The sequence below is a fragment of the Achroia grisella genome, unplaced genomic scaffold, assembly GCF_030625045.1.
Source record: "Achroia grisella isolate CSIRO2021 unplaced genomic scaffold, CSIRO_AGI_Agris_v1 utg1245, whole genome shotgun sequence".
In the NCBI taxonomy this organism is placed as follows: domain Eukaryota; kingdom Metazoa; phylum Arthropoda; class Insecta; order Lepidoptera; family Pyralidae; genus Achroia; species Achroia grisella.
This window is the reverse complement of record NW_026712606.1, coordinates 417,126-443,692: the sequence shown is the minus strand read 5'-3', so window position 1 is coordinate 443,692 and position 26,567 is coordinate 417,126. Positions and strand designations below refer to the sequence as shown.

General features: G+C 29.2%; 1 protein-coding gene across 4 annotated transcripts in view; it reads left to right on the top strand.

Moving 5' to 3' along the window:
- The first annotated feature begins 10,890 nt into the window (after positions 1 to 10,890).
- The window catches only part of LOC131854770 (vascular endothelial growth factor receptor 1), a 37,606-nt gene continuing 21,929 nt past the window's right edge, over positions 10,891 to 26,567 (top strand). For 2 of the 4 annotated variants that reach the window (XM_059205915.1, XM_059205912.1), the window contains exon 1: positions 10,891 to 11,415. In XM_059205915.1, coding sequence (XP_059061898.1) covers positions 11,274 to 11,415 — 142 coding nt within the window. In that variant the 5' untranslated portion in view covers positions 10,891 to 11,273. The remainder of the gene's footprint in view (positions 11,416 to 26,567) is intronic. The other 2 variants (XM_059205917.1, XM_059205918.1) reach the window with 1 other exon arrangement.

The window sequence follows — 26,567 nt, the reverse complement described above, 5'->3', positions numbered from 1 at the left end:
CCCCTTATCAGGGACGTGTTGTTGACGTGCACACTACCAAGCTTATAAAATACACCTAGTACCTGTATGTAGCTTATGTGTACTTGTGTAACCAATGCACGATCATTTCAAACTTATAGGACAAGACTTATTTTCTTTGAAAATTCTTCTGATATTTATTTTAACAGACTATTTTAAATTTTGCAATCCGTTAATATAAACATATACGAGTAATATAAACCTAATAATAACGAAATGAAATCTTCATTTTTTAAAAATTTAAATTTTGCTGTAACTCTTAATCTTTCCTTGCATATCTAATAAATTGTTACCGTTGCAACTTTGTGTAACTTTGTTAAAGTTCAATAAAGCTGTTGTATAAAATTTTTAGATTACTTCACTTGTGTCGAAGAGCTTAATCAAATTTATTCACCCGTAAATAATTGGAAAACATCATACAACTAAGTTCGGTTTGATATTTAGAGCTTGAAGCTTTTGTCTCCGTATATAATATTTAATATATTTTAAAACAGTAAAATTATACATAGGGTACAAAATGAAAGTTTACTTATGGAAGTTTTAGATGTCACAGACTGAATATACTTGTATGCAATTGCAGACGTGACATCATCTGCTAGTAATCTGCAGTCAACAGTCATATATCCTATAAATGAATATTGATTGTAGATATATGACAGTAGTGACATATTTAAGATTTGTGCCAAAGATTTTAGTATCTTCTTGTATGTCTAAAATACTGCATAGAGAATATTGTCTACTGAAGAAAAATCATTGTCAAGGTGTTTTGCTGCTGCATATTAAATAGAAGCAGTTAATTATGAATAGTATGTAACCACCATAGGACAGCATGCAGTTGAACTACTTGCTGCATTGTTGTACGTCAATAATCTACTATACTAATCTTGAGTTATAAATATTACTCTGCAATAACAAATGTTAATGCTGTCTATTTGAAACTAAATGTTCTGAATAAACATCATTAATTTATTGATTACCTACTTTATAAATATATACTCATAGCAACCGTTTTGCTATAATCAGAGTGTAAAATTATCATGTCGGTAGTTATGCTTACAGCTTAGTAAGTTAAATGTCTAGTCATTATTAATTCTAATTTCGCGATCGAGATTGTATGTGATGTAGTTTTATTGAATGTGAAGATTAGATACTTAACTCACATAAGCTCAAAGCTTCATTAAGACTTATTCACTTCAGTGACGTGAATAAATAAAAGACCATAATCGCGTGATATTTTACTTATTCATGAAGCATCAGCGGCATGATCTGTGAAAGCTATAGGCTAGTTGACATATTAATTGGCAAGTTCGTTACCTGCTTTCATAATGAGCGATCAATTTACCAATCTGTTTATCGATCGTTAGTCAAAACATGTCGCCTATACAAAGCTTAAACCTACGCTGGTTGACCTGACCTATCATGCGAGTAGTGAAAATTTTATGCATTATCATTTCATTAGTGAATTTATAATGTTATATTACACATAATTCGTGAAACTTATCGCCATTTAATATTTCTTTGTCCCGGCAACTTGTGTATCACGTTAAGTAATACTTCAGTAAAATTCAGCGGTAAAATTAGTAGCGACATTTGTATAACACGCGACGGGTCAAGGTCCCCATGGCTCCCAGCGCCCTTGTGCACACCAATTGTCATTAGACTAATTTGTGGAATTAATGTCCTATTTCCCATTCGTACGTATATATGATTTAATAACATTAATAACAGTAACAAAAAATTTACATGTACATTCCTGATTTACCTTTTTTTTTTTGTTTTACTACCTATTTATACTTACGTAGATTGTTATAAAATTATAACTCAGGAAATAAAAATTAGTATGACATTATTATTATAACATCAAATGTTTAAGAATTGATAATACTTATAAGGAAATGTAAATAAAAACAGGCAAAGGCAAACTTGTTTATAATATGTAATTCAGATAACAAAATAAAGGATATTATATGTCATATTCCGCATACGCATTATCTTCACGATGTTACGCCGGTTATAAATAATAACAATCATAAAGAATAGAGCGCAAAAACCAGCAGATGATTAAACAGTAAAAATGTGTATATATAAAAACCATGGGTACACGTGACACCTAGATAATATTAATACATATTTGCATTCGTGCTAAACTTGGAATATTATAGTTGAAAAAGTCCTGCCACAAAAATAAAAAAAGTCTAATCTTGAAAAGTGGTATCCGTGCTATAAATATAACTCGAACGGTAATACTTACTCAACTGTTACATCCAAAAATTCCTATGAGGATTATTTTCTAAGTAGAACTTGATATTTTTACACTTCCAGACTGTCCATGAATTTTTATGTAAATAAACAGTGACACTAAATAACAATTTATGTTTCCATTAAAATTTAATGTTTGTTTTATTTTAAACTAGTTGCTCGTTCCGGGTTTGCACGTGTGCTGTGCTTATGACTAACATCGATTTGTCAATAACATATTCATGTCTACATGATAGCAATTTCACCATTGCGTAAATTTTTTAAACATTTCCATCAAATGAGTGCTGTGCAACCGTTCTGTATTGACCTCTTTACATACATGCAGGTAATGGATTTTTATATATAGGTATATATAGATAGAATAAAGCTCTATATATCATATACTGTATTTATAAAAAAATATAAACCTACCTACTATATCTATTAAGCTGTTTGTTTTTTTATGACTTAATTTTTTGGTATGATCGTTAAAATATATATACATCTACTTCAAAATGTTTAACTGATTTCAGTTACTACTACGGCAGTATCTCCATCAGATTGTAGTAAGTGTTAGAGCATATAATAAGTTACACTAAAATAATTACAAATCGCGTCTACTTATCATCGTTATCGTTATCATTATCGTCGTGTAAACAGAAATTTGTAGATAACACCATTTTGTGAAATCTCACATCAACTTGTCAACTAAGTATATTTTATTCCTTTTGGATAAATTAATAAATAAATTATAATTATATTTGAATATAATAGGCACTGAACAATTATGTTTGCTTAAGAATTTTTAGAATCAATTAATATTTTTTGATTATTTGTTCTGATTTGCTGGGTCGCCTATTTACGTATAGCGCATCAGAAGGAAGTTAAAAGCGTGATAATGTTTATATAATTATATTTGTATGTATACGTAGGCATCAAATAAAAGGTATTTCCACAAATTCTCACGGGACAGAAGATAAAAGATTTGCTCGGCCGCAGTGGCGGCAAATAAGTAACATTAAATATTTAAAGAAATGTAACTCATACGATAAAGCTGGGATTAGTATTTTTATAAGGTCTGCAATTAGAAAAAGTTTTTAAACTAATTGATTCTTACAATATTATGTTAAAATAATCGTCAAGTTTTTTGAAAATGTATTATTTTCAAGTTATAACGTTACCAAAGTAATAAATATATAAATAGTATAAATAATAAATAATAATAATAATAGATATAGATTAAAACACTTGTAGGTACATTATTAAACTATTATATATAACCAATTTACGTAAATGCAATAAAAAAAACTACATTGTAAACTTCAACTGCTGTGTGGAAACACTTCAAATACCTACTATTCGTAATATCACTGTAGTGAGCAATCAATATTAATTTAAAAAAAAAGAGGTAGAATGGGTTCTGTTTTGAATTTGGTAATTAGGAAAGAAAATCCGGACAGTAGGAAATTCTTACCCTATAGGTTTATAATTCTAGAGTAATATATTCTGCACAAAATTAACAAAGTTTTGATTTGGGCAAAGCCGTTGAGGGATACTAGTATTTTGTAAGATATATTATTACGACATGATATATTATTGCCACCCACAGTTACATGAAATATATTTATCGAATGCAGGATAAGTGTCTATATATATTCGAATATATAAATAAAAATGAATCACATAATGTAATAAACCCAGAACTTGAGAATGACTGGAATATTATGATTATTTAATTTTCAAACATTTGGTAAACTTCATAGAAGCTTAAGAATTGAAAATATTTCTCGGAAAGAAGAAAAAATTATATTCTTCATTTTTCCATTCAAATTGTTCCTAACTGCCAATTTAAATATTTCAATTAAATACAGATCTTTAAAATGTTAATAAAAAATGGACAGTGTGTTATTGTTAATAATAATATACCAGGACAATTCACACAGCGCCACATAGTACGAAGTTAAGATATCTAGATTGTGCTAAGAATACTGGACAACTAATACAAATATACAATTAATACGTACATCAAAAACCACAAATTTAAAAAAATGTTTACACGTTATCAGCTTATCCTCATGTTTGTATGTATTATATGTATATCAAAAGACCTTAATCATTTGATAATGTTTACAATACCGACTAGTAAATTATGTAGGCACATATATTTTAATTGTGTGAGTAATGAATTCATTATATGTTACTTCGCTTGCACTATGGCTATAATTCACGCACCATGGTGCCTGAAACTGTTAAAAGTAATTCCACCAGGAAACAGTTATTTAATTAGGTGAGCAATTTATATATATAGATATCTAAGTTTGTGTACAATTACCGGTATTTAGTTCGTTTTTATATATAACAACAATATTCTAAGTATAATAAGTTAATGTACTGTATTTTTAATTTACACTCAAAATTTTAGAAACACGAACCGTTCTGATATTAATTGTGTATTTATTATAACGGGGTTTGAATAATGTTTGTACACAGATATTCAAAATAGGAATACAGGACCTTTTATATATATTCAGGAAAAGAATGAGTTGATATACGGCAATTATAACATACATCTACCTATTATTTCTGATTTGGAAGTACAGCTGAACATTTTAGCGATAACGGCAAGGTAATTATAGTACCTAAATAATAAAAGCCAATAATTAATTATATTTTATTTACGGTTTCAATTTAAAAAAATTAATTAGCATGCTCTAAACTTTTAAAGTCATATATCTCTTACCACATTTTTCCAAGTAGTTAAATAGTTACTAAATATATGTGTATGGCCTTATCATAATGGAGAATACTGTTCTTCATAATATGTGGATTCTAACTGTGAACAACTAGTGATCCAAGAGAACAGAAACAAAAGATTTTTTGCAATAATAATATCGGGAACAACTAAATTCTTATTTTGGAGTTCTAGATTCATAATCGGATTGTGTAATCCGATGAACACAAAAGTAAATTTATTTATGGATACTTTTCTGTTCTGGAAAATAACATGTTATTACCTAATAATGATATCACATTGTTATATTGTACTTATTATGTAGTTGTTTGTTTATTTGCGTCGAATATGTTTATTCTCTTATTAGGGTTCCGTAGTCATATTATATATAATATAAATTTTCGTAATTCGCCATAAAAAAAAAATAGGCCTAGGCATAATCTAAAATACTTTATATATAATTATATACATAAAAATGGGAAAAAATTAAATCTTAAAGGAGTGAAACAGTTTAATTTCAAACATACCTGTATTTGATGGTTATATTAAATTTGTAAAAGGATTTTTTTTGCAATCAAAAATGTATCTATATTATCTCGAAGTACTTTTATGAGGTAGCAAACAATACAATGTTTATATGTCATATATCGGTAATATGTAATCTCCCTAAAATAAAATCTTATCTTTTTAAATATCTTTCTGGAGCCAAAGGGAAGGATTGTTAGTAAAAAGTACTAGTGGCATAATTATTAGTAATGTACTGCATCGTGGTCATATTAGAAACTATCTTAGTTAATTCTGATGAAATTATTAGGCTGGTCTAATTGACCTGACTTCATGATCATCCCTTCATACTCCACGCGTAGTGTCTCGCCAGCGTATATCGTCAGCGCATGATAATCTATGAGCTACATAATTCCTTTCTTGGATTAACAATATTTTATATCTTCAGATTTGAAAGCCCTAAAGATACATATAAAATACTTAGTAATACTAATTTGTGTTATAATATCATAAGTGATATCTTTTAATGCAACATATTTTAATACTGATTGTTTATAAGTACTTTTAATGTTACTAACCTTAATTTTCGTTTATATTATTTACATAATTTCGTATCTACATGCACATGATAAATGCATGTAGCATGTACGGCCAGACAGCAAATAAAGATATAAAGTTGGTCGTTTGTGATTGTACAGGCTAATAAACAAAATTGGGCGAGGTATTATCATTATTTCATGTACCGACTTAATAGGTACTCGACTTTATTATCCCGGATCAAGTAACAATCGGTCCATTCATACATACTCATATTTGCAATCACATTTAGATATCTACGTTACCATAGTGCAAGTACTTAGTAACTCGAGCGCGTACATAGAACGTGCACATTATCTTTTTGTCGTGTGTTCCATTTATAGATTATGATGACTATGTAACTAATGGAGTTTTATTTACAATACGACCCAGTTGTTCGGCTTGTAGGGATAAAGCCAACAAACATTATACAAATAACTATAGCTTAAAAATAATATAACAGCGTTAAGATGTTTTAAACTTCAAGAAATATAAAATGTTGTACTACGAGTAATACAGATTTGAAACTATAATATTATAAAAGAGGATATATTTTAGTTTTTGTTTCTAAGGTTCTATACAAACTTATTGATTTCAAAACTTGTTCTCATTTAAAAACATACATTATTTGCTATTAAAAAAATATAGAAACCGACAGTCGAAGCAATTTTGAAAATTATTTCTATAGGTACAATTATTAGTTGTTCTTTTATATGATATATGATAATTAATAAGTATTTATTTACCAATATCGGGCTAACAGTAAAACTTACTTATAGATCAATAATATGTAGGTATTATTGCGATAAAAATCTGTACATTACGGGTTACTCTAAGGATATGTATAGTTATTGGAGCTGGCCGATACATAAGATACGAAAATAATGGTGACAAGTTGTATAGAAAAACTCGTATATTATGTAACAGTGTGTTCTCAGAAGCAGCACTGCAATATTTATGCAATACTATTGCAGTGCTGCTTCTGTCTTCTACTTCTATGGTTAATGGTAGCGACCACCATTGTGATGCTAACTAATAACAAAAAGGATAATATTTTAAAAATTCTATTATTTCAAATATTATTGGTTTAATATATCTCATAATTTTATTTTAGCTACATTTAGATTGAATTGCAACAATACTTATCTCGTAGATTATTTTTAGAGCCAGTTAGTAACCACAAGCCATTGCGAAGCAATGGCTTGTGGTTACTATAGTCTATAGATATTATTGAACTAAATAGATTTGCATTTGCTGTGCGTCGTACCGCTCATGCGTTGCCACTTCAGTACCAGCTATCTGCGTAATTGGATATACACTTGATATGTAGGTATCTACCAATGAACTGGGTCCTGAGGGAGGGGGAGGGGATTGTAATGAGATTGTCGACCCCATTGCTAGCAATGTGCTCTATCATGTCGACCTCCACGCAGTCCCCCGTTGAGACAATCGTGGTCAATTCCCGGTGTATTCGCCACTGGCTAAGTGATCTGACATGAAGTTAGTTGCTATTTTTGTCATTCACTTCATCAACATCTCTTAAACATGTTACAGGATTGTTAACAATTACCTTTTTTATGTGATATAGTATACTGTAAGCTTGTTTACCATTTCAATTTATTTCAAATTCCAAACTTACTATCAGGTATACCTGATAGTAAGTGGTGACCATTGCCTATATACATGAACAATACGTTATCGTGTGACTAACGTGATGACTCATGCGTTGCAATTCTGGAGGACTAAGATGTTATGTCTCTTACCTAGTAATTTCACTGCCTTATCTCATTTTTTAACCGATAACAACACAGCTTATACCTAAAGGCCTCTCTATACCTCTGCCTACCTATTTACCTACCTAAGATACATATCTTGGCGGATGAAATAGGTAGGCAGAGGCAGTACGCAGACGATTTTGTGAGTGGTTTATACAATATTGACATAAAAACTAACTCTCTCTTTCAAAATACTATCGGTAGCTATAATTAAGGCGCAATTATTTCCATTATATTTTAGATATCAACTAAATGAACTGTATTATTAAATTTATACCAATTTTTTCGAATACTTCATTTTCATTAACTTTGACTAGATTTACATAATATTACAAGTTAATTGGAATGTTGGTAGCAGTTACTTTAACGCCATTCCTCTTTCCCATGGGGAATGGCGATCCATATATAATATCAGTACTACCTACATACCTAGAGGGAAAACCATAGGTATTGTTCATGGAATCTTTCATTACTAATGTTTGATATATCCACTAATAATAGTCTTTAATAGTTGCTCTTATTTATCCTAGTCTTTATTTTTCAAGCAGTTCCTCCTCCATTTTCACGAAAAGGTAAAACTAAATTATACTGTATTAAAATTAAGTATATTAAGCAATTTATTAATTAAGCAATCTCCTAAGAATGATATATGCAAGACTTTAATTTATATTGGTGCATTCAGAAATAATCTTCATTGGAATGTTTTGTTTGTTCGGATCATTATATATATATATTTGTATGTAGGGGAGCGGGGGGCACATTATTACAATTTTTAGATAGATGTTAATATGACAAAAGCAATGAAACAAATTATATATTGGATTACTTGCAAAACTAGTATGTCTATTTAGCAATTAAAATGTGACTGAAAAATTATTAAAATGTATGTCATTTTTTCAAGTCGATTGTAACATCTTACCCTCCAATTGGGGCTAGTTGTTACATCATCGGGGCACGATGTTACGGTAGATAAATAAACACAGTCATAAATTATACATATTTTTTTATTATTATTTTAAAACATTATAAACAATAGACGTCATTTTAAACAGTCTTTTAACATTTAAAACCAGGAAACCAGTCCAGCCCAGTATTTTTATACCAGCTGGGGGGAATATTTTTTAAATCGAGTTTTATAGCACATTGATAATCTAGTTTGTGTACTTCTGTTGGTAGTAAACCAAAATATATTTCTGAACTTTTAAGTAGATTAGAAGCTAATTTATGTTCCGTTTCTTGTGAGAATACAAATTTAGGTTTAACGTAACCCAATGAACAACTTTTGTTGTTTTTTGTTTATCTGAGACACCTGGATAAGGACAGCGGACACAAATTAAACATTTCGCTTGCTTTACGTATGCTCGTTTTATTCTGCAGTACGTCTGCTGCAGCAGATTCATAAACTTTTTCACTAGATGTACCTCTTTCTGTTTTTCTTTTATAGTTTCTCATTCTGGAAAAAAACAAAGAATATGTAGAATTTTTGAAATGTGAAGACGAACCTACAATACCAGATATAATATTTTTGGGGTAAGTTGTTACATGTAACAACTTGTACCCTCAAACAATTGTAACTACTTGTCCCATGACACGTTTTTTAATATAAATTGAAGTCATCATTAATGTATATCAATATGTAAATATCAGAATAAAATAATATTGCAAATTCAAGGTAGATATGTAATGAACGTTCAAGATTAAAAAATTTGAGTAAATAAAACATATAGACATCAGGAATCAAAAATTTCGTAAAAGATTTTTTTACTTAGTTGGTTGAAATCGAGACACATGCACACAACCTAGCTCCTTGGCGCTTGGCGGGTCATTGATAGTTTTTATCTAGTGTACGACGTTATAAGAACACAAATGAGTCCAATTATACCCATCAAAGAGTTTAAAATCCCGGTAAAAACGCACAACTTCGTACCCCTGCAACAACGTGCCCCCCGCTCCCCTACTCAATTGTAATAGCAAACGAGCCGACGACGGCCCATCTGATGGTTGGTAATTGGTTATGTTCGCCTATATAAATGAATGGACCATAGATATCACGTGGTTCTCTGACGCCCGTGATAATATAGGTACAAGCGTTGGCATTTCTAAGGACTAAGATGTAATAACAATAATAATAATAATGACTGATATGTTTTAATTTCATTAGCTTATCTCAAAATATCAACAACAAAACAAATGCAGCTTACAAATCTGCTTGGCGACAAAACATTTTGCAGACTTTCTACGTTGGTTTTGATTATACAATTACGAAGAATAATTTAAATATGAGTTTATTGACTACATTAATTACAACAAAATAAACCATACCTTTAGACTATGCCTAGGTACTCATATTTTTATTCTATTGGTGTTGAAGGTTTAGAAGGCTCCAACGGATTACAACTATTTTTATGATATCGGTCACTTAATATTTTTTGGCATTATAGCATAATTTAAAATCCACTGTTTGATTTGAATGATTGAGCAACACCCACATATAACACACAAAGACTTAAAAATACAGCTTCCTTATTAATAATCAATTTCTGACACCAATATTGCGCGACACGTGCTTCTAAACTAAAAATCATTAATCAGGCAATTAATTGATCCGAGTTTATGCCTAGTTAATACTGTCTGAGGTGTATTTTTTTCGTGAACTGTAAGTACATCTGTGGATACAGAAGTTAATCTCTTCAATATTTAGAAGGCTACTGAAATGGCTTGCGTATTTAATAATCGATGTAATTATATCCATAACTAATTTATAAATTCATCGTTAGTTATTTAATATCACGTTGTCAGGGATATTTAACTGACTAATTAGCATATTCATGTAGCAATCAATGCATTTATTATTATTATATAGATACTTACCTACATTACAAAATGTTCTCCAGTTTGATAGTGAAGATTAAACAGTAAAAACAAGTCAAATATTTGCCTCGTGTGGTGTGGTGTTGTGGTGTCTGGTGTACAGCCAACAGTACAGAAACGGGTTCGGTTCGTGATCGAACTTCGTACAACATCGCATTCCGTCGGAGTTAAGGACGCGAACCGGCCGCGTCGCCGTAAATGAACACCATCACGTGTAGCGTACAGAAAAATTGTTGAGTTTGTTTACAACTTTCGTAGTGGCTAGTGGCCTATTTAGCCCCTGTTGAAAAAGTATCAAATCAATTATTCAATTTCTCTCAATTGGTGCATTACACGTATAAAAATGTGAAGTGGAGACTATCATTTTATGTTTAAAATTGCAACACGTATGGTTCAAATCAAAATGAGTCAGAGTTCTCAAGTTTTAAAGTGTGTACGGTAATAGTGTAACGCGTAACTCTTGGAATGTGAATTGTTAGTATTGGCTCCGATCGTTTGAAATAGACCGCTCCAATTACCTTCACGGTATGGAGCTATGGTTGTAATTTTACAAGTGGTCGATGAGAGATAACACACTATATTCTACAAACTTCAAGAAGGACTACAACATATTTAAAATGAAGGCTGTCTGGAATGTATATCTAATTACCATTATGGTTTGGATTAGTAAAGTTCGAGCGATAGACTACTGCACTAGAAATGGTAAGGTTTAATATTATTCAATCTTGGGATGACTGCTGATAAGTCCTTTGTTAATACACGCATTATATCTTGCCTCGGGAGCATGTTCGTCTGTTGGCTAGCTGAAGAAAACTCAAGTTACGATATAGCCGGTATAAAAATTATTTGGGAAAAATGTGCTTGATCATTTCATATCTAGTATAGGCCTATATTTCACCAGCCACTGTATCTATCTGCGAACACAAATCCGTGTTCACATCGACTGGATGCAGTTTAACACAATCGGAGTTGCCAGTTTGTTTCAGTTAATATATCTAATTGCACCTTGTTCTCTGAGTATTCCAAAGCTTTTTCCAATTGCAATTGCAAATAAGTATTAAAAATATACTCAAATTATATAGAACACATAAATAATTCAATAGTAAATGATATTAGACGTACAATAGTCTTACAAAATCAAGCAAATTGTGAGTAAATCTTAGATAGATAGATTTCCGACTTAATTAATTCAAAATCAAATGCTTCTATGTGAATGTAGTAATTGTTTTGTAATAAATCTGAGTTAACATTTGTGACATCATTTTAAGTATGTAGGTAAAGGCGTTCGTTATGGCTATACCTTTGTAGCAAATATTAAAATACCTACATTACAAATGTCATAATGATTATAGACGCTATCACTGCCCATTTTTTATAATACGTATGTAGTTAGGTGTAAGTATATAATTTCACATTTGAATATATTGAATCGATATTTATTTTACATCGTTTGGAATTAATCTAAGCTTAGCTAATAACTGCAATAGGTTAACAGTAAGTAAAATTCCTAATGACCAAAATTGGTATGACCTTTATCACGTAGATATTTGGAATGTAAACAAATCTAACATAACTACATATAAATTACGTAAGTAAAAAAATAAGCGGTAAATGTTTAAAAAAATAATAAACCATAGTAGGTTGTTTTGCGTATATTTTCCGCATTGGAATTGCTTTGGTTTTATACTGTTAATTCTTACACACATAACAAAATGTAACTTACAATAACTGAATATAATTAAATATATCACTTTCTTCGACTCTTGCATTTTTGAAGTACTTTGTCACTAATTAATTAATTAAGGCTTGCTATTGTATTTAACAATTCGTTAGATATCTTCTGTGGATTTACGGCTCAATTGCCATGACTGTAACATAGGCATGACTTGGGCAAGTGATCTGTAACCTCACCCATAGTAAGTATGCTACACAAATTATAAAATACCAATGCTAACAACTTGTGCACAGTTAATAATCCTGATGCATTTAAAGTAACTAATATACCTGTTTAGTTATCTAATTGAAACCATTCACCAATAAACTGATAAAGCTACCAAGTAGATAGGTAACCATATGACAAATGAATGAAATAATATCTAATAAATATTATTTGAGTACGCACAACTTTATAATTATATCTAAAGATCTGTGTTATAGATTGTATGTAGGTTTATGTTGTCTACTTTTGGCAACTTTTCAAGTTTTGACAACAAATGTGTTGCGTAGTAAATAAACATCGTTATTGTTTATAAATATTTCCTAATTGTAATCACATTAATTCTAACGTAAAAAAGTAGGTAGGTATTACATTATTATTAGTGTTATATTTTTTATAAATTCATGTACGTATAAATCAATATTATATTTATGTATTATAATGAATTGGTACTCTCGCCTGTGCTGATGGTATGCGCTGGCGGGCCACCTGTGGAAGATGATAGGTTGATGAAAGGATAGCGAATTTTCCTGAAACTAATCACGACGCTGACGGTTACCAGAGGCCGACCTAAGTAAAGTTTATTTTAATAAAATAAAATATGTTTCCATTTTTTAACAAAAATATCAATAATTGAATAAAAATTAAATTAGAAATTGAAAAACGGATTTTAGTCATTGTGTTTAGTGATATTTGTAAATAGATCTGTGAAACTAAAGATTTTGTAAAGGTTGAGTTGTTTTTTAGATGCACAAATTTGGTCAATGAACTTTTATACCTCGCTAAGACAGCATACGCTATACCTGTGTAATAAAACTTAAAACTGAACTTGAGAAGATTAGTTGTTGCGATAAGTTATGACAGAAATGAGATACTAACGACTGATAAGAATATAATATAATTGAGATCGTTGTTAAAATAATTTTAACTGTTTGAAACATTAAATTATCTCCTTAATTGTGAAGTGACAGAGGAGAAAATGTGAAATTTACAGAAGATTCTATTACTACAAAATTAGACATATTAAATTAATAATCTACCTATCTTATCCCATGATACTATAAAATTGAAAAAACAGTGTTTGACTAGCATAAGAATTTACAACCCTATAATTTATAAGCATCTTGAACGATGATGGCTATATGTCGATATAAAACAGATATATACCTATATATTATTATTATGAAGAAAAACTAACCCGTTATAAGTACGATAGGTGATCTGTCTGGAGTAAACAAGGCTGCGACAGACAAATTCAAAAACGGTGCCAGTCTGCTGACTCAGAATAGTGTGCTTAAGTAATAAGTGACACAGCCTCCGTTTTATGATTCATACTGACATAGGTAGTACAGATGAACTGAGATTTTACAAGAAAGATTCTGATTCACGCGAAATAATCGATTCATTCATGTTATTCATTTATTATTTTCCGTTCATTAATACAACTATATTTAGTGCATACGTCCTTATTGACATGTATATGTTATTTTAAACTTCAGTTGTATTTTATAACACTAGTGCTATTGTAGTTTAATTTCATTGCTATGAATTAGAAAAAAATATTTTATGAAGATTAATATATAATTAGGATACTTTATAAGTAGGTTTTGTAGGTAAATGCTCGTTGCGAATTATCGGATTGTTCATTGTAAGCATATAATAGCAATTAAAACAATTTTATTTAGCTAGGTTACATTATTTATTCGTATGCATTTTGTACGTTGTAGTTTGTACCTACCTAATACTGACTTATATTTTATATAAATCCATAAAAATAGTTCCTTTAAAAATAATATCGAACAAATAAATTTAGTGATGCATGTTGCAGTTTGTTCTCATAGATTACATAAAGTGAGTTTGCATTGACAACCATATGATAAGATAATTTTTCGAATATCGTTCCGTAAATAGAAGTGACATTACTAATGATATGATTACAGATATATGTGTAGGTACCTAAAATGACTACAACAGTATATGATAAAAATAACCATTTGCATTAGAATAGTAGAACTTTTAAATAGGTACTTATTATTATTATATTTATAGCATGAAATATATAAGGCAGTTATAATCTGTTACGTTACTGAAATAATTTTGGATTCGTTATCATAATCATTTAACTATCTAGGTATCTATCTCGGAATAGGTATGTACCAAAATATGTAGGTATTATGTAGGTAGATATGTATCTACCTATTCCAAATTATTTAAAGCTGAATTGAAAATAAATAAATTCAAGCGCCATCTTTTTTTAATACTTACCTGCAGTTTAAAAATAAAATTAGAAACTTTTTTTCTTATTTACTTGGTGTATTATGTAAGTAATATACATGGCTTTATATCCAAATACCCGGATGAGTTTAAGATGATTAAATAGGAAGTTAAGTATAATAATTATATTATAAATTTATACAGCTTTAAGCAGTATCAAACAAGTTATTTAAATAGATCTACGATATACGAAAGGCCCAATCCACCCTTACAAATATAAAGATTTTAGAATAATAACGTTCTTAAATTAATTTTAATAAATACATTCTTAATATGATCTTTTAAAGTGCCCCTCAAGCACATTTATTATAATTATGTAGGTGTAAATATTAAAAAAAAACTACTAGTACCTAACTAAGTAAAGTAATAAGTACATGTTACATTTTAATTTTGAAGTATATATTATATATACTTAATATTATTACTCAATATAATAAAACATGATCAATCATCATGATGAGCGTGAGTTTTATTGTACACGTTGAATATCTTTATAAGACAAACGACCTCGATGCGAGACTTGACATTGAGGCGCTTATGGCAAAAATAGTCTGCAGCATCCACAATTGAATGGGTTATTATTCAATAGTTTTTGTTCATTGTATTTGTTTAAACGTTTTATTTTGCTTGCCTCCTAACATTATGTATTCATATTTGTTGAATAATATATGTATATACATTATTCGTATATTATCAACTTGTAGACAGTATGTGTTTAAGTACAAAAGTACTCAATCATGACTTATGAATTACAGATAACAGTAGTCATAATATTATAATTAATTATGGCATGAACAACTCAGATAACGTTTATTGTCGTTAGAAATAAAAATAGATTATGTTTTATTATTAAAGTATTGTTACGATTCAGTAGCACATGGTATGTGCTATGTAAAACCAGAGAATCAGTTTATATAATATACTAGCTGAAATTTATAGTTTATATGTTATTCTGATGTATAAGCTATATTATTGTAAAGTTTCATCAAAATCCGTTCCTACTGAACGTTTTTGCGTGAAAGATTAACAAACATCCATACTCACAAATTTTCGCGTTTATAATATTAATAAGATATCATCTTTAAAACTACGCAACGGATTTTGAAATAAGGAATAGAGATATTTTCTAAATTTCACGGGAACGCAATTTATCAAATTCCGCACTGGTGAGGCAGTAGGAAACAGTTAGTTCGCAATACTACTGATCATTAACAAGGCCATGTATATTACTTTGATTTAAAAACTAAAGTACTGAGATCGAGTTCTGTTTCTATTGAATATATTTATTCATACAAGAACAACTCATATTCAGTATATTCTTACAAGTAAAAATAATTCCCATATGCTTTATAAATAACTGAGTTCTAAGGCAATAAACATAACAAATATATTTTACAATCGGTTAAAAATACGAGCAATATTGTTCACGAATGGATAACCAATAGCTGTATGACCTCATTTTGATTATAGATATACCTCGTCATATAATTGTTACATGTGTAAATATGACACGTTGTATTTAGGTAGATATCTATAACACATGGTAACTGTAGGTATAGAAAACATGACTGTAGTGCCAATACGGTTACTTATAAAAAAATGAGGACTAATATAAAAAATGATTAAGAAAATGCAAATTCTGATTATTACAAGTATCACGTAATATTTTAATACCTAGTGGTAGAAATATCTTCCAGCATAATCTCTACATGTAATATACCTAAATAAAATTAGAGTGTCTGTTTGTAATATTGAAATAACCGTTTTTTACTACATGCATATGAATATAAATAAGGTATGTACACGAAAAAAACATTTTTTACAGTTTTTGTCTGACTGTCTGTTTGTTCCGGCTAATCTCTGAAATGGCTGGACCGATTTTGACGGGCCTTTTTTTAAAAAAAAAAACTTTTACTTTTATTTTAGAAAAATAAAGTTAAATTCTACGGCGTCGAAGTCGCGGATACAGCCAGTATGTAATATATTACCTAATCGCAGCCTGTGTTCATGGTATCGTCTTCTAAGTTTCCGTCTTCGTTCGGTCCGATCTAAAAAAATAATTGATGATCTGTTTATAAATAGTAGTAGAACGATATTCGATGACGACCTCGGTAGTATAGCGGAAAGCATGGAAGCAAGGCATCCGATGGCCGCTGATTCGATCCTCACGCTCAATTCTATACATTTGTGTTTCTGTTTGCATCGGCCTGTATGTTTTTCTATGTTTGTCTTAATACAGAATACAAAAAAATATACAGGCGAACACAAACAGAAAACCACCTAGACTGCATATACCTATAGGTATATAAATGTACCTATATATGCTGTATTAGTTGTCCAGTCTTATTTATTATTATTATGCCTATGGTATATTGACAGGTACATATTGTATGCGTAAATAAATAGATATATTATTATATAATGTAAATAGTTTGTAGATATAAAAGAATATGAGTGTTGATTTGTTTTATAATTAAGACCATGATAATCATGTAACACAGCTAAGGTTAATTACTTTGCTATTAATATAATATACAATTGATACTCACAAGTAAACAGATACTAAAAGTAGTTTATTTCCTTGATTGTAGCACCATAAGGCATATAATAACATAATAAATAATTAATAACTTTTTTTTATACCTACTTGTCGATATTTTCTGATTAACTACTTATATAATTTCACCAACTCATCAGTTTACGATAAAAGATTTTACTTATTAAATGCATAAATAAATACAACGATAATAAATCAATTATACCCAATATAAGTTATAGGACGAACTTTTCTAGAACAGATGCCGTAAGTAGGTTTGCCCCTATTTAAGGAAAAGAACGCCTATATATTTATTTTTCATTATTTATTTGATTTTTCGGGCATATATAATCATTTTTCCAATGTCTAGTATAACAAACATAATGCTCAATCGTAAAATTCTTCGCTCCGCCCTTAAAGTTACAGTTTATATAAAAAAACGCGATAAATTCATTTAGCAATTCCATACATTTCTATATATTGCATACCATTTTGTTGCCATATCGTCTATATAATAAAGAGAGAGATTGGATATTTTTTTACACCATGATAATGGTAAACAAGGATGTGGCCTATCTGTTACATAGGTTACACTAGACGACTGGATCCCTGAAACACTAGGATTACCACGAGCGCGTTGCCGATTCTTAAGAAACCTTTTTGTAAACCCCAATGTTGCAGTTTTTAGAAAAAATCTAGGCAGCTATAGCTATTCATTGGCAAATTGAATAAAATATAGTAATATCATACATGAGATAACAGGGATGGGAACCCTAAACGTAAGTACACATGTAATCATGTCTTCCCATCATAAAGATAAATAAGTACCTACTTTATATATAGCTATATATCATCGTTAATGCTCTTGCCCTCACAAAAATGGACAACCCAATATATTTTTATTTGGCAACAATTCGGTAACAATAGATAACTCTCACGGTTGAACGATTTTATTGTGTATATTATGCTTACCCAGCGTGACTTAAAAGGAAAAACATAGGGATTAAATGAATTGTTTTACCAAGTTCATGAAGATTACATAAAACATGTGAATTGTATCAAAAAAGTTTGATGTGAACCATCTCGACAGCATTTATCAGAAAAGCATACGAAAATCAGAAAAAATGTATATATATTTTTATGACATTTGATCACTATCAATTTTATCACAATTTTATTGTTTTTTTGTGGCAAAACAATAAAATTGTATTCTTATTGTATATTTATTTCAATTAACTGGAACGACAATTCATATAACCCCTGTGATATCTCCCCATTCAAATATGAATGCAGATTAAAAAGAAGGCGCTTAGCTGAAGAAAGACTCTTAGTTCCTATTAACTACAATCCACCCCTTCTCAGACAGACAGACATATAGTCACGCTTTTTCTCTTTTATAATATTGGTATAGATATATGTAGAAAATAAATATATAGTCTAATACTGATGATAGCTCACTTTCTCTGTACAGTGAACTAGTAGACCATAACGCTGTCAACAATAAAGTAAGTAATTAATTAAAACTGATCAGAATATGTAAGTCTGAACACGAAATAGTAGACGTGTAGGTACCTACTTATTATTCTGATGTCATAGTCGGCAGAATGAACGATTACAAGATTGTGCTGAACACTTATGCTCCTTGTTAAATCTACTTACGAGTAACACTAGCGTTTATTTGTAATTCAGAAGAACAGTATAGAATGATATTCTCTGATATATCATGTGAAAATTCGCTGTATATACCAATTTGTAAATTTAGCTAATTTGTAATTTGTTAATTTATATATAGGTAAAAATTACATACATATATTCAGATCTATACTTATTTGGCAAAGTTAATAAATAGTCTAAGAAAGTTATTAGATATAATATTATTATACTTTCGATAAGTTTCTCCTTTCGTTATTAGCGATAGACAAAATATATAATATAACTATGCTATAATAGAAAAAGTTTTTGTTCAGTAAATGAACAAAAACTTTTTCGTTGACAGTATATAATATTATCTTATCTGTGGTTGACAGTAAGGCAGACATAACTATTTAAATGTTATAGTATTTATTATATAAATGTATAGTTTATCACATTCCATATATGCACAAATGCCTTAAATAATTACATACTTTGTCGAAACTGTGTGTGATCATCATTTTGGTTACGAAACAGTCCAGTGTTCCGGTACATACTGTGTAGCTAAAAGAAACTAGAGTAAATAATTTCACATCATAATAAAATAATATGGCATATTAATCCCTAAATGTTACTAGTGGTATATGTAATACGTAAAGAGCTACTTAATAAGTGCCACATGTCACATAAACGTTAATGGATATAAACCGTAAACTATTTTATTGGACACAAAAACAATCGAAACACTTTTATATAGCCCATAAAGATTACCTAAACGATTATGGCGAGATTTATTGCAAGTATTTGTGGATGCTATATCAATAGAAATGGTATAAATGAAACATGTAGTTAGGATTTCACCGAAATAAAAAATAAATCAAACTTCAAGTCATATATTTTTTGTGTAACTTTCCTAATAACAAATTGCTGTCAATATTTTTAAACCAATATTAGTGAGAATCACTAGATAATCTTTGTAATCGGTCTAACTTAGACAGAGATAGACTGTTGTTTCCTTATTAATTACGATTATTCATTCTCGGAACAAAACATATTTATGTAGATGCCTATAGAAGGTTTTATTTCGGCGGACATAAAACTCACCTTGTTTATTTATTGACGGTGTTTTCCACAGAAATAGTATGGCGAGTTCGTGTAATTGTCATAATTTGTTGCTCAAAATATATTAATTAACTTCAGTGGCTTAATTATATAATGCTGTTGCAAACAATTCTTATACAAGCAGATTAAAATCAACAATTTTGTAATTATGTACGGATCAATATACTATTGTATTTACGAACCATTCCTATATTGCAAGCTTGCAATTACAATTTTTAAAATGAACTGTAGAAAATTACAAATTTATAATTTTTAACACATTACAATTGAAAATTGTCACTAACAGAGTTAGATATATAGATAGATAACTATATAGATAGGGTCTATTCAACAAATAAAAATGTAAATAATAATGAATTAAAGTAGGTAACTACTTTAATACTTGACGATAAATGTATTCCTTTATGTATTATTGAGGTAAGTGTGAATTCGCTTCAACAAATTCATATTCTGTTCAACCACTGAATAGTAACAAAACTTCGAGTCATGATTCTAATTAGTAAAACTTCGTTAATATAACTAACTATACCACTGAATATTATTATTTAGATCAAAGTTCTTTGTGTAAATTGGACATTCATGTTTCAATTGGTGAAAGAATAATGAATATACATAAATTTAAAGGGTTTGCCTGTTTTGCTGTACTCAAATTCGCGGTGAGACGTCATAGAAAATTCCTCGAAATCGCGCGCCATTTTGCGAAACCTTGTGACGTAATTTTCGTTATTTTTCTATACTACACCATGGTTGAACTGAAACTATATCTTTAATCATCATACAGGTCATATGTTATTAACCGACTTGAATCATCAAAAAAATTATGTGGGATTAACAAGGATGGGATTTCCAAAATAATAAAATAGGCACAGGCACACTGCTGTTTTCTCGGCGTTTTAGTTATTTCAAATCAGCTGATTTAAAATAACAAAAACGCCAAGAAAACAACAGTGTGCATCATAGTTTTATGGTTAAGTTTATTTTAAAATGAAGTGTGTTACAAAACATCGTAAATGTATTTAACAAATAATTTTAAATAGTTCGTATTTAACACACTCTATTACGCCCTCGCCTTCGACTTAGGCTGTAATTCTGCCTCGTATGTGATAACCATCGTAACGCACTTATATAATAATGTACTATTATGTATATTAAATGGCAAACAAGTTGACGACGCACCTGGTGATAAGTGGCACCGACATCTCGTTAACATGTGACGTCCGTATGTTGCCATTCCGGAGTACTAAGATGTGTATAGCCTGTCATTTCAATGCCTTTTATCACCTTTTTAGCTGAAACACCTCAGATATAGCTGAGAGAGAGGTACCGACACAGATGACTTTTTGCAGTCTAATAAAGAAAGCCGAATCTCGGCATTCTTTGGTAATTAGGTTTTGGCAAAGACATCACGTAACATCCACTCCTAAAATACTGTCAAATTAATGTATTTCGTAATTTACTGTCAATGAATTCACGGATTGTACCATTTTTATCATCATAAGAAGCATTCATCTACGCCTTATCAGCAAAAAATATTATTAAAGAACTGGCGACGATACTGAGTAGCTACTCAGCTATGGATGAGCTTTAGTTCTAGTTTTTCTTCGGTTTTATTGGGTTTAAATATTTATTATTTATTTCTAGATGGCACTGTGTTGTCTATGGGTACTAGACACTTGATACGGATATATGAATATACTTTTTTGTAAATACATAAATAATATACATAGAAAACACTCAGACCGATACAAACAAACATACTTATGAATACAAGTGGGAAAAATCGAACTCGTGACTATCAGAAGTAAAGCGATGTGCTAAACCGCTGGACCATCGTGCTTATCACAAACTCACAGTATAAGAAGATCTGACCTATGTAAGAAGATAAAAAAGCTTTTAAAGTTGATATGATAAAGAAAAAAAACAATTATACTACTTTTTCGGAAGTCTCGATGTACGAGTTAAACAGGCACTGAGCCGGTTTTTATTTTTATTAGTGAACAAGTAAAATTAGTAGTTATATTCGTATTAACCGAGTATTACGACACCTTAATGATGCAAAAAAGTGACACGTTGAATTGTATTATACATTAAAACATTTTTAGTTCAAATAAATTAATGTCTACCATAAACTTGGTTTTCCTTATAATGCGATCTTTCTTGTATATGTTCCTAGAATATAGTTGTTTTAAATAATATTGTAACGACGGAAATTGCGAAAATAAACATATTACTGTCATACACATATATGAGTACTAACTATGTAACTTGCAACACGCTCAGGCTTCGGACGAGCGTGTATTGTACGTGACGGTCATATGCATATTGTTTAAAAACTTTTTTGTATTTAAATTTTAATTAAAAAAAAAAATATATATACACACATTTTAGTTCTTATATTTTATAAAAGTTTTAGAAGAAATTCACTAAACGTGAAAATTTTAAACTGTACTGATCTTACAACTTACAATTGGTCTGGACAATGTGGACAATCTGGACAATGCCTCAAAAAGAAATGTATTTATTTGTACAATATATAAATAGCGAAAATAGATATTAATTTTCTGTGCTACGATAATAATTAATTTTAGTTTATTTTGGACCACATTTTTCTTGCCTTTATTTTGTTCTCTACGATCAAAACTGTATCAATGCTAATCAATAATTAATTTTTTTAGTTTTCTTATTTTGACAAATTCAATTCTGTCTAAATGTTTTTTTATAATAGCAAAGGTCAAATGATTCGGATTGGAATAATAAATTAGAAAAGATTTTCCATTGCAAATGTATTAGAATTCTTTTATTTTGTTCTCTACCAAAATGGTGTGTTTATCAAAACTGTACCAATGCTAATCAAAATTTTCGATTGAGTATCCTGTAATTTGATGTTTGACAAGTTTTTTATGGAAAAATAGATAAATGTAGTTTGTGTTTAATTAAAATGTTTAAACTTCATAAAAAATTACGCAGTGCGCAAGTGTCACGGTCAGTCATGGTGTTATTTGTCATTATTCATTTGTAGAATATTTTAGTAGTTATTGAATCGATTATTTGAATACAGTTGCGTCTGCCTTGTTGATCTTATTAAGATGTTTGCTTTTTTATGGATAGATAAATGTAGGTGTTTAAAGTTTAAACTTACTTTTATCTTAATAACATTGTCTGACACAATTACACCTTGTAGACTATCAAGACCATTGTGTTAACTATAGATGTGATTTTAATAAAATATATAATTGGTCAAATATGTACACATTGTGTTATAAAAAAATGTTTTAAAATAATATTTATTTAAGACTTGTGGCTTTATATTGAAGAGGCTAAATAAAAAATGTAAATATAGAATTAATACGCACTGCAGGCAATAATTTTGTATTTAATAAAAATACATTAGTAAGTGTAATAAAATTACTCTATTAAGTCGTTTGACGTCATAGAATGAAACTATAATCGTAAGGGTCAAAGTTCGATAACTGCTTTTGTGAATATGTAATGAAAATGTAAAACTATAGAATTTCCTCTATAATACCTGCATTTTCATATCATGAAATAGATCAGAATGGTAGCAATTCTAAATCGATAACTTTCAATATTTGATTTAATATAATAATTAAAATTTGCATAGTATACCTATTTAGAGTAGAATAAAAAATATTTTTGTAAAGAATATAACATATTTATAATTTAAGCATTTATTATTGTAATATTATTTTAACGACATACTTATCTCAGATTATTTTGATGTAATTTACCTAAATGACAAACATACAGACGGCTCCTGGTTACAATCGCCTATATATATGAAAATTATTTGACATCTGTGATGCTATTCACGCATTGGACTCCGTAGTCCAAAGTATAACTAAGATGTCATGATTCTTATTTTGTAATTTGACTACCTATCTGACCTCTACTGCAACACAACTTACAAATATTATTTGAAAAATGAATTTTAATGCTGTACTATATTATCATTATTAAAAAGAAATCGTTGTGGAATGAATGTTAGTTTGGTGCTCAATTCATTAATAATTAAAAGCCACACTCATATGGAGCTCAATATATTATAATGAATAATTCATACATACATAATAATTCATAATTCAGTAATCTTTCATTACTAGAGTGCGATAGCTTCTAATTAATAATATGTACGGTAGACACTGTATAAAACTAACAAATTTAATTTAGTTTTTCACATTAATTAATTTTAAAAAGGAATAAATTCAGGTTAAGTTGAAAGTCATACAAATACGATATTACCTTCATATATATGTATATACTTATAAATATAATAGAGTTAGTCTCTGAAGATGAGGTCATGATTGATATGAATATTACATTAATAATAATTTATTAAAGTTTACATCTGCTATTATGATTGAGACGTTACATCTATGTGGATACAAGTGTTCATCACATCCCTTTTTAAATTATTAAGTCGTTGAAAACAATTACTTATAATGTTAAATGTAATTTTTAATTTTACCATATTAATGCGTTTTACTTTATGATACTATAGAATAAAACAAAAATGTGTTATGATTCATGTGTTTTATTGAAGATTTTATTTCTAATTAAAACTATAATTAATTAACTAAAACTATAATTGATAAACACAAATACTTTGATATTCGTATAGTTGTACAGTCCAGGATAGGTATCTACTTATTTAGCATTCTATAAAACTAATATTAGTAGGTATATGTTACTCTGTACAGCAATCTAGACCAAATATTTTTTTCAGTTCATTTGTTGGAACGAAGTACGTAGTAGCTCTCATTAAACTTAATGTAATGTAACCTGAATCTTATTATGGAATATAGAGAAAATATTTCTTTTATTTTTTAATTTTATCACTCTGAAAAATATGAAAGAAATAGCACATATTATTACATATTAATAGGTAACCGTAATATTTAATACAGTACCTATATACGTATTATAATAATCTATGCACATAATTGTGGCAAAGATTAAATTTTTGTTGTCAATAGCTTTAAACAAAATGTATAATGCTATTCAACGTCGACAGACTGTTAATATAATAGCAACTGCCTACATGATATCACAGATCTTTATTACACAAATTTTTAATACGAGTTTTATTAACAAATTCACTTGTTATTAGGTACATCGGTTTATGATATCAAGCATTATTTCAATGAATATCTCACAAATAATTCGCAGAGCAATGGAGTTAAAGGAAGCATCTTGTTGTGCGTAATTTTAGAAACAGGATGCATACTTTGATATCATACGGCAGACATCCGGTACAATCCATACAATCACTTGTTATAATATGCACAAGTTTAACATACTGCAATACATCGGTATAGATAAACAGAGCAACATTGTTATTTTCCTTGAAATTAATATTAATGAATTGGAAACAAAATAAAATTATTTCTTATGTCGATTGTATGTAATCTAAATTCAGAAGTACTCCTCAATGACTACAAAATTTCAAAACTTCAACATTATTCTATCGATTTTTCTATACTTAAGCAATTATACCAATTACATACTGAAATTGGTATAATTGCTTAAGTACTTATCTTAACATGAAAAAATTTATGGTATATCTATCTATCTTTCGAATTTTAGACTAGGTTACACTAACCGTGATCAAGACCTAACTGGAGTATGTAGAACAACGTTTACACGTTATGTTTATAGAGATTGTAGATATAGAATTATAGAGCAGTTAGGTTATACTTCAAGAATTAGTTTCCTGAAACTTAAGATTTACTCTCTTCAAACTTAAAGTAATAAAAATTATTGTTGGTATCCTATGGATAAAGAATATATACAACGGTCATCACAAAATAGACAAAAAAAATTTGTATAAGAATAGAATAACTTTTATTTCAGAAAATCTTAACTTGATTCACATTTTATCTATGCCCCTTAAAGATACATTGTTCATCAACAATTTCACTTTATATATTTTATGCTATAAAACTTCAATAACTATTTTTGAAACAAATGTTCACGAAAATATTGGCTCTTCTTTACTATAATTAGTGTTTCAATATAGCCTGATTTGTATACATTTGAACTCTGTAACAAACTATAAAACCGTCCCTAACGGTGACCTTTTCCCTCGTAAATGCTCATCATTAACCCGGTTTCTGTTTCTGGACGAATATGTATTATCTAGTTGTTGGGTTAAACATAAACCGAACTATTTTTTTGTGTATTGTATGTATTTATAGGTATTTCTTATTTTTCTACTAATTAGCTACACATGTTTAGGCATTTCATTTGACTATACCTGCAACGTATAAAACATATATATATATATAAAATCTTCTATTAAATTATTATTTCAAGCTACATATAGGTATATTGTAG